This window comes from Hypanus sabinus, chromosome 24, assembly GCF_030144855.1.
Source record: "Hypanus sabinus isolate sHypSab1 chromosome 24, sHypSab1.hap1, whole genome shotgun sequence".
NCBI lineage: Eukaryota > Metazoa > Chordata > Chondrichthyes > Myliobatiformes > Dasyatidae > Hypanus > Hypanus sabinus.
In genome coordinates, this window is record NC_082729.1 from 4,151,759 (window position 1) to 4,168,006 (window position 16,248).

Genomic DNA, 16,248 nt, shown 5'->3' on the forward strand with positions numbered 1-16,248 from the left:
ACCCTAAGGCACTTCGGTTTTGGTAGCTTGTCAGTGTTACCCTCCAGTAGTGGCTCCATTTAGCAAGTATTTCACGATGGTGAAATCCTTTGGTCACCAGTGGTTGTAAAAGCAATGAGATAAAATGCATACCTGCCTTGGAAACCATACCTCAGGAAAGTTGCATTGACCCAAGTACTTTTATCCAAATTGTTTGTGAATTTATTCTAAATGTTTTAAAGTGTGAAAGTGCTAACAGAACAGTTTATCTGGCGTGAAAGTCATAATATCAGAGCTGAATCTTTTTTGAGTGGAATTGGGAAGCACATTTTTCGTTATATTTTGAGCAAGTTTGACAATCTCAAAGTATAAATGTTGGATTTGAGTTAAGAGGGTATTTTTCAAAGAACAAAAATCAGGGAGTGGAGATGAGAACAACACACACAAAATGCTGGTGGAACACAGCAGGCCAGGCAGCATCTATAAGGAGAAGCACTGTCGACATTCCGGGCCGAGACCCTTCGTCAATGAAGATGAGATAGTGATTTGCTGTGTTCTGATTCAGTGGCGAAACAGAGTTGTGTTGACGGGCTTGCTAGTGTTGATGTTCCTGTGGCACATTGTAGACTGGTATAAAGTGGATCTCAAAGGTTCATTTTATTATCAAAGTCTGTATGCAGAATACAACTCTTCTCCAGATGACCATGAAGTACATAAAACTGTAAGTATTTGAAAGAAAGACATCACCCCCTCCAATGAAAAGAACAAGAAACTCGCAAACCCCTAACATCCCCAACCCATTCCCTCACACGAAAACTTAACAGATCAACGAAAATCCAATCCACCAATCTGCGACAGGAAAGAATGAACACTTTTGCCGAGGCCCTGGTTAAACATCCCTCTGTGATTTGTTGCCTTGCTCTCATTGCTGAGAGGAAACACAACTGTTGACTTGTTGGAATTGTGTGCAACTAAATCTGAGTAAGATTATAACCAGAGCAGGTTGGTAGCTGCATCGTTTCTGGGTTCTGTTGTTGGGAAAAGAATTAATTCCTTAGAGTGTATGAATTAAAGATAATTAATAAACACACACAAAATACCAGAGGAACTCAGCAGGTCAGGCAGCATCTATGGAAAAGAATAAACAGACGGCATTTCTGCTGACCTGGAAGGGTCTTGCCTGAAATGTCAACTATCTGTTTGCAGCAACTGCAGACTTTCTTGTGTTTGTAATTATTTTTGCTTTTTAAGTTTTAATATGTAGGTTTGGGTGTAGGGTAGAGATACATCTCTACCAAAGGAGGTGTCAAGACACTTCTTCCTTCCACTAGCCTGCAGGTCACTCTCGGGCAAATTGTAGCACTTGCTTAGCCACCCTATCAGGGTCACGTGAAGCCAGAGTGGATTGTCATATGAGTGGCTGGTGCATATCTCAGGTCGTGATTATGCAACCACTGATACTAGCAGACCATCTCTGAAGAGTATTGATTATTATACCCTTTTGTAAAAATACTGCTCAGAAGGCAGCAGTGGAAAGACCATGACTGCCCACGTCATACGACATGGCACATCATGACGTAGATTTAGTGATGCACGAGGATATGAGCAGCCTGTGCTGAGCAGCAAATAAACATCTGAAGAATGAACATAGTGAGCTGATGTGTGTTGAGATGTTTTCAACCTGAAGCTGTTTCTTTCCCCATTCATGCGCTCTGACCTTGAGTATGTCTTGCATTTTAATTTCTGACATCTGCACTATTATTTTGATTTTCAAACAATTTTTGCAAAATGTAACTAAGTTTTGATTATTAGTTCTTTGCACTATCATGTTTTAGGACAGGTTCCCAAGCTGGGGTCCACGGACCCCTTTGTTAATGGTAAGGATCCATGGCATTAAAAAAGTTGGGCTTTGTTTTAGGGGTATGGAGGGCTATGATCTTGGTGTGGGTCAATGAGACTATGTAGTATAATAGTTTGCCATGGATTAGGTGAGTGTAGTGGCATCCGCACGGGACTTTGAGGTGAGTGGTCCCAGGTTCAGATCCAGCGGCTCCTTACACGCTTTCTGTCTTTGTTGGGTTGAATGTTGAGCTAGCAACTCGGCCTTGCCAAAAAACAGACAAATGCTGAAGAAATGGCAAGGTTGTCGGAGAGGAAAAACAACATGAACGAGATGGGTCAAAAGGCCTGCTTCTGAGCTTTGGTGCTCCATGACTTTATTCCAGGCAACATGTGATACCGGGGATTATATAATTGTTAGTGAACCAAAAGTGAAGTATTTAGTTTGTTGTCATTCTGTGAATTAATTTCATGGTTTATTTTGAGGTGAAAATCTTCACTGTAACCACACTAAATTAATATTTGACCCTATTTTATTTGCCCTTCAGACTTTATGAATGTTCTGTAACAATATGCAACATAAACTGTTATTTTAGAGTGATCACACGTTTACAAGGAGGCCTGCCAGAAGAATGCATTCATCTTCAGGATCCCCACTATCCTTGCTGTGCTCAGAATCAGGTTTAATATCACAGGCATGTCATGAAATTTGTTATTTTACGGCAGCAATATATTGCAATACATATTAATAGAAACTACAAATTACAATAAGTATATAAAAATATAAACTAGTGTAAAAAGAATTTTAAATAAAGCTAAATGGTGAGGCAGTGTTCATGGGTTCATTGTCCATTCATAAAACTGATGGCAGAGGGGAAGAATTTGTTCCTGAAAAGTTGGATGTGTGTCTTCCGCCTCCTGTACCTTGCCCCTGATGGTAGCAATGAGAATGAGGCATGTCCTGCATCACCTTTCCAATGTGTCCTCTGCTATGGAGGCTAGTGCCCATGATGGAGCTGGCAGTTTCCAATGTTCTGCAGCTTTTTCATGATCCTGTGCAGTGGCCCCTCCATACCAGAGGGTGATGCAGCTAGTTGGAATGCTCTCCATGGTACACCTGTAGAAATTTACAAGTGACATTGGTGACATCCCAAATCTCCTCAAACTCTTAATGAAATAAGGCCGCTCTTGTGCTGCCTTTGTCGCTGCATCGATATTTTGGGCCCCGGATAGATATGTCCTCATACATTCAGAAACTTGAAATTGCTGACCTTTCCACTGCTGATCCCTCTGAGGACCAGTTTGTGTTCCCTCAACTTCCCCTTTCTGAAGTCCACAGTCAATTCCTTGGTCTTACTGTTGATGTGCGCAAGGTTGCTGATATGCCACTCAACTAGCTGATTGCTCTTGTACACACCTCCTGGTCATCTGAAATTCTGCCAGCAATAGTTGTGTTGTCAGCAGATTTATAGATGGTGTTTGAGCTGTGTCTTGCCACACAGCTCTGGGTATAGAGAGAGTAGAGAGGTGGATTAAGCACACATCCTTGAGGTGTGCCAGTTTTGATTGTCAGCAAGGAGTAGAAGTTACTTCTGATTTACACTGACTATGGTCTCCTGGTTGGGAAGTTAAGGATCCAGTTTTAGAGGGAGGGACAGAGGCCCAGGTTTTGGAACTGAGGGTATGGTTGTGTTGAACACTGAGCAGTAATCAACAAACACAGCCTGACGTAGGTTTTACTATTGTCCAAGGCTGAGTGGAGAGCCAGTGAGATTGCATCAGCTGTAGACCTTGCAATTGGTAAATTGCTGCAGGTTCATTTCCTTGCTTTGGGAAGAGTTGTGGCATTACCAACCTGTCAAAGCACTTCATCACAGTAGATGAGTACAACTTGGTGATAGTCATTGAGGCATCTCGCCCTGCTCTTCTTGGACACGGGTTTGATTGTCACCCTTTTGAAGCAGGTGGGAACTTCCAACTGCAGCACTGAGAGATTGAAAATGTCTTTGAACACCCCCACCAGTTGGTTGGCACATTTTCAGAGCCCTGGCAGGTGCATCATCTGAGCCTGACATCTTGAAAGATGTTCTAGTGTCAGCCTCTGAAACAGAGATCACAGGGTCACCAGATGCTGCAGGAATTTGTACAGTTAGTTTTATTTTCTCTTTCAAGTCATGCATAAAAGACATTGAGCTGATCTGGGAGTGAAGCATCACAGCCATTCGTGATGTTAGGTTTTGCTTTGTAGGAGGTAATGGCCTGCAAACCCTGCCCGAGCTGACGTGCATCCAATTTCATCTCTATCTTCAGTTGTATTTGTTGTCCACTCTTAAAATAACCTTCTGTATATCATGCCTGAACTTCTTGTATAGTTCTGGATCACCGCTCTGAATGCCTCAGCAGGCTATAAATCTTCTGGTTCATCCATGGCTTTTGTTTTGGGTGCGCCTTATATGTTCTTGAAGGTACATGGCTATTCAAACAAGTCGGTAAAACTGTGGCGCATTCATTCAGATTCAAAAATGAATCCCCGAATATTGTCCTGTCCACCAATTCAGAGCAATCATGTAAGTGCCCCACTGGCTCCCTTGACCATACTTTGGTTGTCCTCCCCACTGGTGCTGCTGTCTTTAGTCTCTGTCTATACACTGGGAATAAAAGAACAGCCAGGTGATTGGACTTCCCAAAGTGTGGGCATAGATTGGCACTGTAAGTGTTCTTGATGGTGGTATAAAAGTGATCAAGTGTGTTAGCTCCTCTGGTTCCACCGTTGAAATATTGGTGTCTCTTCTTGCTATTATCATCAGGCAGGAGGTACAGGAGCCTTGGGTCCCACACCACCAGGTTCAAGAACAGTTCAACCATCAGGCTCATGAACCAGCATGGATAGCTTCACTCACCTAAACGCTGAACTGGTTCCACAACCTATGGACTCGTTTTGAACAATTTTTATGTTCGCAATATTTATTTTAATTTGCATAATTTGTCTTTTGCACATTGGTTGTTTGTCAGTCTTCATTTATACAGTGAATTCTGGTTAATTGGGACACTTGGATTAATTCGTAATTCTTAACTTGTAGTGATTTCATTTCATTTTCACTCCTGGCTGTTTGCTTGAAGCCACGGTGAGTGAGCAAAGCAGTTCTGAATTGTCTTGCTTATTTTTTGCAAACTATCTGTGACAAAAGTCACTGCTTTTTGAATACAAACATGCAACTGATGCTATTTAAAAACTATTTGCTCTGCTCTAAGCACTGTGTAGTGTTTAATGGCTACACAAGTGCACTCGTTTACTCTAGTTAGAAACTATTCAGCAAGTCTCCTGCCCTAGTTAAGCAGCATAGTGTCCCAAATAAACTGTTTCTGATTTTAGTGTTTGTTCTTTAAGAGTTGTCCCAAATAAGCGCTGCTCCAATTAACCGATGGCCTAATTAACCAGAATCCACTGTTTTTCATTCTAATGTATTTCTTAATTTTTCTGTAAATGCCTGCAAGAAAATGAACCTCGGGATTGTATATGGTGACATATGTACTTTGATCATTTACTTAAACTTCAATATGCTAGTGTTGTTTTAAATCTAGCATATATTTCCCCCATAATTTCTAATTGATAAAATTAAGACAGTAAACTTGGGTGAAGATGGTGAGGGGCGGGGCAGGTTGCCACATGCATAGGGAATAATACAATAACTGTATAAGGAAGTGGGCTGGTGTATAATTGCCAGTACACGTTGGAGCAAATACAACCTGTGGATGTGTCAGGTAAACTTTGACAGTCTTTGCAAATTTGCCACAGCTGTTTCCACAGTGAAGTGCAAGAAGGATTGCAGTGCTTCCGATAGGAAATCTGTATTCATTGTACTGAGTAAGGTGTTGGCAATCTGGGCGTTATTAACCCAATGCTTCAGAGCACATGTACATGAGACATCTTGCTGAAACGTGCTGGGTCAATGGTCTGAACACTTCCATTGTCTATGTACACCATATAGAAATAAAATTTGCAAGATTAGCTCTTGCATCAGTGAATTCATCAGTGCTCAGTTTAACTCTTCCTGTGCTGCATTTTGAGCCACAAGTTCCACCAGATCTTTGTGTGTTGATTGTTAGATTTCTTTCATCATTTGTTTGTCAAAAATATAATTTTCTCAATTTACCCCTATCTTTTTAAAGAATAATCATCTTGAAATAGTATTTTCCTGACACATACCTCCTGTGGGAATTGTGTAAATGCTGATGTATTTGGACATCCTCATTATTTGGGGTATAACTTCAGCTATTTATATACCAACGGCTTTACTGTAATTTGAGTTATTTAGAAGGCAAGCATTAGAGTGAGGACCTTTTCATGGCTTTGTTTCTACAGTTATGCCTACATGTATAGATTATTAAACTTTTTTCCCCCAGATTCAGCTGTTCACTCAGTCTTTTAAGTGTCCCTGATGCTTTATGATGTCCTTGGTTCATGGGGTGTTTCAGATTTAAAAGTTCTAAGTACCTTTATCATTGAAGTATATGTACTATATACAGTGAGGTTCATCTTACTGGCAGCCACAAGACAAGCTCCAATAGAACTCATTTTAAAGAAATCAAATGCCCAGTGTGCAGGGGGAAAGAAAAAACCATGCAAACAATAAAAGTAAGCAAATAACATTCAGAACTGAAGTTCACAAAGTGGGTCCACAGCCACAGAGTCAGTTATTACTGCAACTGATCCAGGAGCCCATTAGTTGCAGGACAAGCTCAGTTCATCACAAAGTGAGTAAACCTTACAGAGGGGTGGGCCAGTCTTCAGCTCGCTGTTCTGAACCAGACACCCTGACCTTTTCAATTTGGCACGGTGTTGAAATTGGCCAAACTTTGGGTCGTTCTTCGCTCTCGGACCTGCACCCTGCCACTGCGATGTGCTCTTGGACCCTGGACCTGCTACCTCAATTCACCCTGAACCCAACCTTTCCAATTCAGCCAGCGCTCAAATTGATCAATCCTCTGCTTGTTCCTCGCTGTCAAGTGTGGACCCTGGCGCCTGTAAGCAATCAAACAGCCCTGGCTCAACAGATTGGAGATCTTAAATAAACTTTTGAAATAACGTATTCAACATGGTACAGAGGTCAGCATGTTAGGTACATATCTTGTATGAATGGAGATTTATTGGTGTGTTCTGTGTCGTCATGTGATGCAGAATATAACAGTGTGGCTCCTGCAGTATCCAAATTCTTTTTTGAAGTATTTGGATTTCTTATGGTGCATTCTGGTAATTCATTTTAACAGTACCTCATTCTGATCTAGTAAATATTAGACAATGGCATGAGCAAGTCATTTTCATTGCGTTTTTTGTTTTTGTTAAGCCTATATTGAGTTTAACGACAAATGGGTATTCCCTTGTTTAGAAGAAGATGGACTGAACAGCCATAGCCGCCAAGGTAGTGTAGCGGTTAGCGAGTTGCTGTTACAGCTCGGGATGTTGGGAGTTCAATTCTGTCATCCTCTATATTTTTGTTCCTAGCTCCTAATCTGAGCTGGTGCTTGGCAGTGTCTGAGAGATCCATTCACTCCCATTCCCTCCACCTGCGCTTCCAAACACTCGCTATGGATTGGCGAAGAAAGCACTGGAAGTGTCATGGCTGTCTCTGTACCTAGAAAACTCCACGAGCGAGAGACCTGTGTATCTGTCACGGCACCATGTGCACGCGCCGCAGAAATGGTACCAGCACCTTTACTCGTAAGCCAAAAACTCCCCGGGGGCCAGGTATGGATTGTGGGGCTGAGAGAAAGGACTGGGACTGACCCAGGTTTGTGGGGCCACGGTGTTTCCAGTGTTGATGAAAACTCCTGCCCGAAGCCCTGCTCCTTCTGGCTGCCGATCCTCACAGCCTTGAGTTCACTGAGCTCGTGCGATTTTCTAAGTTTAACTGTCCTTCCCGTGAGTACTGGGTTACTGGGTGGTGCCTCTCGTTGGGCCAGAAGGGCCTGTTCTAAATAAATAAAAATAAATATTGGTTCAGTTGATGATTTTTAAAAAATGGAAGTTTTTTGTGGCCAATTGAGAACATTTCATTCCTACTTCAGGTCTACCATTCTCTTTCCTTTTGGTTTCCATGTGATTTGAAGCCACAATTGCAAAATGGCAGCTTCTTGCAAAAGAAGAAAATAACTTCTGGAATTTATAATGTAAATTTGGTTTTTACTAGAACAGCTCTTTTGTGGGATGCACTTAGAATGAGTAAGGGTGGAGTATTTTTGGATTTATAAGTTGTTTTAGCAGAAAGATTGTTTGAAGAAAACTCTCCCAAATTGCAGATATGAGCTGAGAATTGGCAGATGGAGTTTAACTGAGATAAATGTGAGGTGTTTCATCTTAGTAGGGCAAATTCAGGAAGACAGTACAGGGCGAGGTCCTTAACAGTGTTGCTGAGCAGAGGGATCTTGGGATCTAAGTTCTTAGCTCCTTGAAAGTGGCTACACAGATAGATAGGGTGGTTAAGAAGGCTTATGGAATGTTTGTTTCTATCAGTCAAAGCATTGAGTTCAACAATCTGGAGGTTGTGTTGCAATTTTATAAAATTATTGTTAGGCCCCATCTGGAGTATAGTGTACAGTTCTAGTTGCCCCACTATAGGAAGGACATTGAGGCTTTGGAGAAGGTGCCTAAAAGGTTTACCATGATGCTGCCTGGTGTAGAGGACGTGCTGTGATCGGCTGGATAAACTTGCGCTGTTTAATCTGGAGTGTCGGAGGCTGAGGGCAGATCTGATGGAGGTTTGCAAGATAGTGAGAGGCATAGAGTGGACATAGAGTATCTGTTTCCCAAAGTAAAAATCCCAGAGGGCATGCATTGAAGCTCAAAGGGTATGTGAGGGGTAAGTTTTTTTTACTCGGTGGTGGATGCCTGAGTTGGTGGTAGAGCCAAATACATGAGAGGATTTTAAGAGAAGTTTGGATAGGCACATGGCTGTAAGGAAGATGGAGGGATATGGACATTGTATAGGTAGGAGTGATTAGTGTTTGAGTGTTTTTGATTTGCTTTTTAGCTGATTCGGCATAACATAGCCGGCTAAACGGCTAGTTCCTGTGCTGTATCCTTCAGTGTTCTATATTTTTAAAAAATGCAGTTATCAGAAATTAAAATCCTAGACATACTCAAGGTGAAACAGCATCAGTGCAGAAGGAAACGGCTTCAGATTGATAACACTTCATCCAATGATTCTGCTGTTTTAAAAAAAATAAGGTTGAAGTTGTCATACTATTATTGTACTCGCCTAAAAAAAACTATTATTAACATTAAATTATTATTTGCATTTCCAGATCTGTATCTTGACGAGCACCTGAACGTCAACCATGCCTTTAGTGACGAGGAACATTGAACCAAGACACTTGTGCCGCCAACCTTTGCCCAATAATGTTTCGAGTGAACTGGAATGTGTAACAAACATCACACTTTCAAATGTCATCAGGCAACTTGGCAGCTTGAGTAAGTCACGTCTGTTTCAAATTCTCGCATTTTGAAAGCAGTTTGTTTTTGCCTGCTGGTGGAGTCTGCAGAAGTTGCTACTCAGGACTTGATGTTGGAGCAGAATTAGGCCATTTGGCCCATTGAGTCTGCTCTGCCATCTCATCATGGCTGATCCATTTCCCCCTCAGCCCCAGTCTCCTGCCTTCTCCCCGTATCCCTTCATGCCCTGACCAATCAAGAATCTGTCAACCTCTGCCTTGAATATATCCAATGACTTGACCTCCGTAGCCACATGTGGCAATGAATTTCACAGATTCTCCAATCTCTGGGTAAAGAAATGCCTCCTCATCTTTTCTAAATGGACTCTACTCTGAGGCTGTGTGCTCTAATCTTAGACTGCCCCACCATAGGAAGCATCCTTTCCACATCCACTCCATCAAGGTCTTCAGCATTCAATAGATTTCAATAAGCTTTCACCCTGTGTCTTCTGAATTACAATGAATACAGGCCCAGAGCCATTAAATGCTCCTTACATGATGAACCTTTTGATCCCAGAATCATTTTCATGAACCTCCTTTGAACCCTCTCCATTGAATCCAACTCTGATTCTGAAATGAATAATGAAAACAAAAGGTATAACAAGGTGGTGCCAATGGGTTTATGGACCATTCAGTAAATGGATGACAGAGGGGAAGAAGTTGTTCTTGAATCGCTGAGTGTGGGTCTTCAGGCCCCTATCTCCTTAATGATGGATGCCACCTGTAGCAGCTACTCGAACAAAGGAGCATCGCTGTTAGAACCAAGCACAGGGAATTATCCCTTATGATGCACCTTCTCATTCAATCCAATAATAATATTCAAAGTTGAAGAAATGTATTTGATCCTTTATTAAGCTAGTAGCAGAACAATCAATCTAAACTAATGTTCAAAGTACTGTCAAAGCATGTATGTGTTATACAACCTTGAGATTCATCTCCTAGCAGGCAGCCACAAAACAAAAATACCCAAAAGAATCTGAAAACAAGCTGTCGAGCATCCACTGTGCAGAGAGGGGGAGAAAAGCAAACCATGCAAACTATTATCACAGACAACTAGCATTCTGAACTGAAGTCCACAAACACAGTCAGCAATCCATAGTTCAGCGCAAAGACGAGCAAGTGTTGCAGTGTGGTGAGCTGAACAGGCCCATTCCTCACTTCACAGCCCCGACACCCTGACCTTTTCACTCTGGCCCCTCGCCTAAATCAACGTCCAATCGCCTTGATTCGCTCTGGTGCCTGGAACTAAAACTAGTGAAATTAAGCGTCAACAAAGAAGATATAATTCCTGGCAGTCTCTAACTCGCCCTAAACTGAAAAACTAAAGGCAAAGCATCAATATAATTAAACTTTTCACTTTTACCATACTCTCAGCCATATGACTACCATAATAAACGCACAACACGAAATTCAATGCTGATTTAAAAAAAGCAGATACATGGCTCCTACATCCCAGCCCCCCTAATTATTGTACTATAATAATTACAACTACATGCTACCTAAAACACAGGAGACATGAAATCTTAACATTCACAACTAGCATTTTGAACTGAAGTCCACAAACAGAGTCAGCAATCCATAGTTCAGCGCAAAGACGAGCAAGTGTTGCAGTGTGGTGAGCTGAACCTCCATAGTGTGAGCCAGACAGGGGATTAAAAATCCACTTAATTTCTGAAGAATTATGCCATTGATTTGTGAATGATTCCACTTCTCAATAGCTTCTCTCAACTTGCGCTCAGCTCCAACAAAGTTTGTCTCATTACCAGAGCACAGTTCACGAACCTGTCCTCGTCCTGCTGTAAAGCGTCAAAGTGCATTAACAAAGTAATCTGTGTCCAAAGAAAATGCCACTTCAATATGAACAGCTTGTATAGCTAGACAGGTAATACCCAATACCTCTTCACAGTACTCCCTCTGCTCCAAAGTCGTCCACAACCACCCGTGTAAACCGAAATTCATCTGGGGAGACCCTTCAGAGGTAGATCCACTATGGGTTGACATCCTGGAACTGCGTGTAACTGTTGACAAGCAACACACCTATATAGGATTCTTATAGCTGTACTAGCACAGGGAATCTGATATTTTCGTTGCAACCTGGGTAACGTGTGGTTACGGCAACCATGTCCCACTTCTTGATGTACGTGCCTCACAATGAGATCAGAGAGATGATGACCTTTCGCCATGCCTGAAGATGTTTAGACTCTTCAGGCATGGCCATTCTACTAAGCTTTCCACCAACCTCAAGACATCATTTGCAAGTATTGAACAAAGTTGAAAATGACTTCCTTTATACACTTTCTCCCTTTTGCAAACTTGATAAGTCATCTTGAAATCTTTCTTTGACAAAAAAAACTACAATCTCTAATTCAGCATTTCTGAGCACCTCCACTGAGAGACAATCTCAGCCAATCTGACCTTTCTCCCCATCTCTCTCCCCAAAGAATACCCTTGTTGTTCTTCATCCAAGTCATACTGAAAGTAAACAATATTGAATTGCTTCCTCATCTGATTAAGAAATAAGAGCAGATTCTTGAATCTATGAACCCAGGCCACTCTTCCTCAAATGTATCCAAGACGAGAAGTAAAGGATTATGCGTTGCTGTGCCCCCAACTCCTCTTCAATCTGCATGACATTCATTGTAGCAATCTCCTTGACTTATGCATAGGATTCACAGGCCGTTCACTTTCAGGCTGAAAAAGATACTGAGGTCCTGACACGCAAGTCTTTTTCTTCAAAAAAATCTTCACCTTCAACCAGTGGCCACATCTGCTAGGTTGCTTGAAGTATTCACATACCTTCATTGAAATACCTGTGAGACCCTATGAATTTCTGAAACTCTGTTAGCGACAAAAATTTGTAACCTGGAAATTTCATTCTTGTAATTTCAGCATAGATAGTAAAAACTTGAGTCCTGAAGCTGCATGTGCAACTCTTTGTTCCACTACGTGTCCATACAGCTAGCTGTCATAGCAGCAGTGAGCTCCATACTAGGAATGGAAACTTGACTTCAGTGAAGCTCCTCAAGATTAAAGCACTGTGCACCTGTGAACATGTCACACTTCTTCCTCAGAGGACACTGACACCAGTCATCAACATAGAAACAATGCAAAATCTTATCGATCATCTGCAACTGAATGGTTCTTTGTCTTCTGTGCATTTCCTAAAAGTGAAATTGGTGCAACTCGCTGATGAAGTTGATCCACAGAACTATATCACCATTTTAAGGTCCACCACATCTTGGCTGCGGTCATCATCAGGCCACCATAGAAACCTGAGTAGGTCTACCTTAACCTGATGAAACATTGATTCAATATCCGCCATAGTCACCACTGGTTCTTTTATGAAATAGTAAGATCTGGCCCCTGAAAAGTCACTCCACAGTCAAACACGGAAGTTTCCCTTTTCTGGGGTGATAAAACACTGTGATTTGAAATATCACACTTTCCCGTCACTGCATTCCAGATCCTCTGCTGGCAATCTCTCACGTAACCTTTGGAGATGACATCCTTCATGAAAGTTGTATAGTCAGCGTGAAGTGACACATCCTTCTTGAACCTTCCTTGGATTCAGAGCAGGCTGCTCAGGAATCTTCCTGTTAATAAGCATGTTAGCATCCATCCTTCCTTTCTCGGAAGTGAACTAATTTGGTAGTGACCATCACCAGCTTTGCAGAACTTGCTTCCAACCCCATGAACTTGTGATCTTCTCTTAACAAACCAGGTTGTTCCTGCTGACTTCATTCAGGGGAATCTGTCTTGAATTGCTGCTGTCAAAGCTCATCCAAGTTTAAAACTGAAATCCTGTTAACTGTCTGCTCTGATTAAGCATAGTCTCCTCCATCACCATGGTCTCCTTTGAATGGTCCATTAACAGTCCAACTCAACGTTGTTCTGATTGCAACAGTAACACTACGAATCACTTGCAACGGCTCTGATGCCTTGGGTACATGCGTCCCTATCAGTAGCTTATTTGTGCCAAATGAATATGCTTCAGGTGAGACCGGACCTGCAGGTCCTTCTGATGAAGAATAATCCCTTTATGTTTTCCCATATATAGATGTTGAGTATTTCACAATAGTTTTCACTATCTAAGCCAGCCACTTTGAATCCTGAAACAACGTAGCTACTCAAACCTTCTTTTGTCCCATGGTGCATAAGATGATGTGCGTTTTTTTTTAATGTCGGGTTGAGCTTGTTCATGAGGCTCACTGTGTAGAACACTGCTGTACTCCCTTGATCTAGGAAAACATAAGTAACCACTGTCTTGTTACTCACCTGAACTAGAATTATAGGAAGTTTACAATCATGATTGCCCGCCCCTGAAAGGCCATTAGATACCTTGCTGCTGTGTTTGATTCTTGCACAGCTTGTTTTGAATCGACACCTTTTTCATCAGAGTGAATATGAAGCATGCTGGGATGCTTGCCACTACATACCTTGCATGAAAGATGCTTCCTGGAATCCTTGCTGATGTACATAAACAACAAAAGCAGACCCCCAACCATTTTCTTTTAGGAAGGCAATCTTCTCATTATCAACCTTTTTCTCCAGCTGAGAGCATGAATCCAATGTATGTTTACCCGCAAAGGACAAACCCTTTTGACTGACGAGACCATTTCCCTTTCGTTAGATCTGGGCTCAGTTTTAGCTTTATTTTTCACAGTAGTAGCAAAGCTGTTTACATAGAACCTAGGAATCTACAGCACTTTACAGGCCCTTCAGCCCACAGCGTTATGCTGACCATGTAACCTACTCTAGAAACTGCCTAGAATGACCCTACTGCATAGCCCTCGATTTTTTTTTCTAAGCTCTTAAAAAGAGACTCTTAAGAGACTCTTAAAAGACCCTATTTTATCTGCCTCTACCACCGTCGTGGGCAGTGCACTCCATGCAGCCACCATACACGGTGTGAAAAGTTTGCCCCTGCCATTCTCCCCTCGCTTGTATCTGCTTCCAAGCCCTTTAAAATTATGCCCCCTTGTGTTAGCCATTTCAGCCCTGAGGAAAAAAGCCTCTGGCTATCCACACGATCAATGCCGCTCATCCTTATACACCTTCAGCTGGTCACTTTAGCCTTGGAACGATTCTGTGACTTAGTTTTACTCATACCTTTGCTTTCCGCAGGTGATGTAGTATCTCATATTTCCATACATTGGGTGTGTAGAAATCCTCACTTGTTTTTTGATGATTATCAACTAGCTCAAAGGCAGTATATCTCCATTTATCCCTAAGCATATAAGGCAACTTCTTTATGGCAATCATTATAGTCCAGCTCTCGTATATACCGAACATCTTCCATTGCATTACAACAGCCCCTCAGAAACACCCTGTAGTCTTGAAGAGCCCTCTCATCTTCAGATTTAATAGTCTGCTGAGAAAGTCTTTTGCATGTAGACTGATGCAATTTTCTGTTCATTACCAGAAGGTTCCTGTAGCAAAGCTTTGGCCTTCAGATATCTTTACTCTGGGTTGGCTTGCTGGCAATTTTTGACAAGCTCCTTGGGGCGACCTCTAGTGAGCTGTTTGAAGAAGTAGAGGCGGTCTCCATAGTCTTGTCTTCAACGCTATTCTTGAAAGTCCTCATAAGTGTATGATATTGCAATAGGTCGCCATCAAAGATTTGAATCTCTCTTTTAAGCGTTACTATTGCACGACTAAAGTTTCTATTTTCTTTTGCGCCTTTATGGCCTCCAGTGCACTATTTAGACTTCTATCATCTGAAACACAAGTGTTACCACACTGTAAATTAATGTCCCCAGAAGCACCATGTGCTGGTGGATATGACTTGGGTTCAGTGTACCTCCTTGGTACAGGTTGAGAGAGATTACACTGAACCACCCTTGTGGTTCTATCTCGAGGCTCATAGACATTTGAACAAGTATCCATGTTGACATCGAGTATGTTGGGTTTTTCTCGTGCCATGTCAAGATAGGAACTCACACCATAGAACTGTCCAGCTGGGGCACCTTTAGTATCCACAGCTCCTGAAGCTTTGTGCTTTTGATTTTACTTTGGCCATCTTGGCTGCAATTTCTTCCTGCAGCTTGAGCTGCTCCACCTTTCTTTGTAAATGCTCTGCTTGTTCTTCTAATGCATGTTTATCCTGCGATGTTTGTTGTGTGCTGGGGAGTTATCAGAGACATGGGACCCTCTGCTAGCAATAGAACTTGTCGCACATTAGACACACTGTTGTCTGAGTGTACATCGTCCTGTAAATCATCAGCTTTGTACGTGGTCAAAGCATGCCCTGGAATTTGGTAAATATTTTCACTTATTTCAGCAAAATGACCTTCAACATTGCATGTTTATTTCACTCATTGTTCAGCCTCTGCTGTGACTGTATTAATAACAGCCTCAATATTTGCAAAGCTTTCTGTTTGCTTACCTTGTTCTGAGAGATGAATTAAAGACAACAAGACATTCTGTTGCTTAGCAACAGCTTCACAAAAACTTTTTAAATCTTTAGAATGAGACTGCACTTGCGAGCCATTTTGCTTTTGCTTGCATAAATCTTCTAATTAATAGTATTAAATCTTCACTCTTTGTCACAATGGTGTCATGTTCCTTTCGAGTACTTACAATTCTACTCACTAAAGCTTCCTCAGTTAGTTTAATTTTTATTTTAGTCCCAACTTCAAAGTCTCTAACTTTGGCTTGACTTGTGTTGTTTTCCAAGTGTGCGACCCAGACCAAACAAATGTTGGCAATCTAAATATTTGAGCATTTTAACAGAACCGAGTGGCAAACTCTTAGACACCACACTGTTCAGCATACGGTCATCGGTGACATCCAAACTACGTTCCACACCAAACGCACAACATGAATCAACTAAAGGTTGTTCATTGCCAATGTTCGTTTGGTATAACATGATTCTCTTTTGTTGACAATATAGTGACTACTGGAATAGCTGACACTGCTGTTAGAGACCAAGTACAGGGAGTT

The 16,248-nt window shown here is 41.8% G+C and overlaps 1 protein-coding gene across 1 annotated transcript in view; it reads left to right on the top strand.

Annotated features, from left to right (window-relative positions):
- Positions 1-16,248, top strand: part of wasf2 (WASP family member 2) — a 66,175-nt gene that overhangs the window by 20,786 nt on the left and 29,141 nt on the right. Inside the window, exon 2 of the mRNA XM_059949184.1 lies at positions 9,121-9,286. Coding sequence (XP_059805167.1) covers positions 9,154-9,286 — 133 coding nt within the window. The 5' untranslated portion in view covers positions 9,121-9,153. The remainder of the gene's footprint in view (positions 1-9,120; positions 9,287-16,248) is intronic.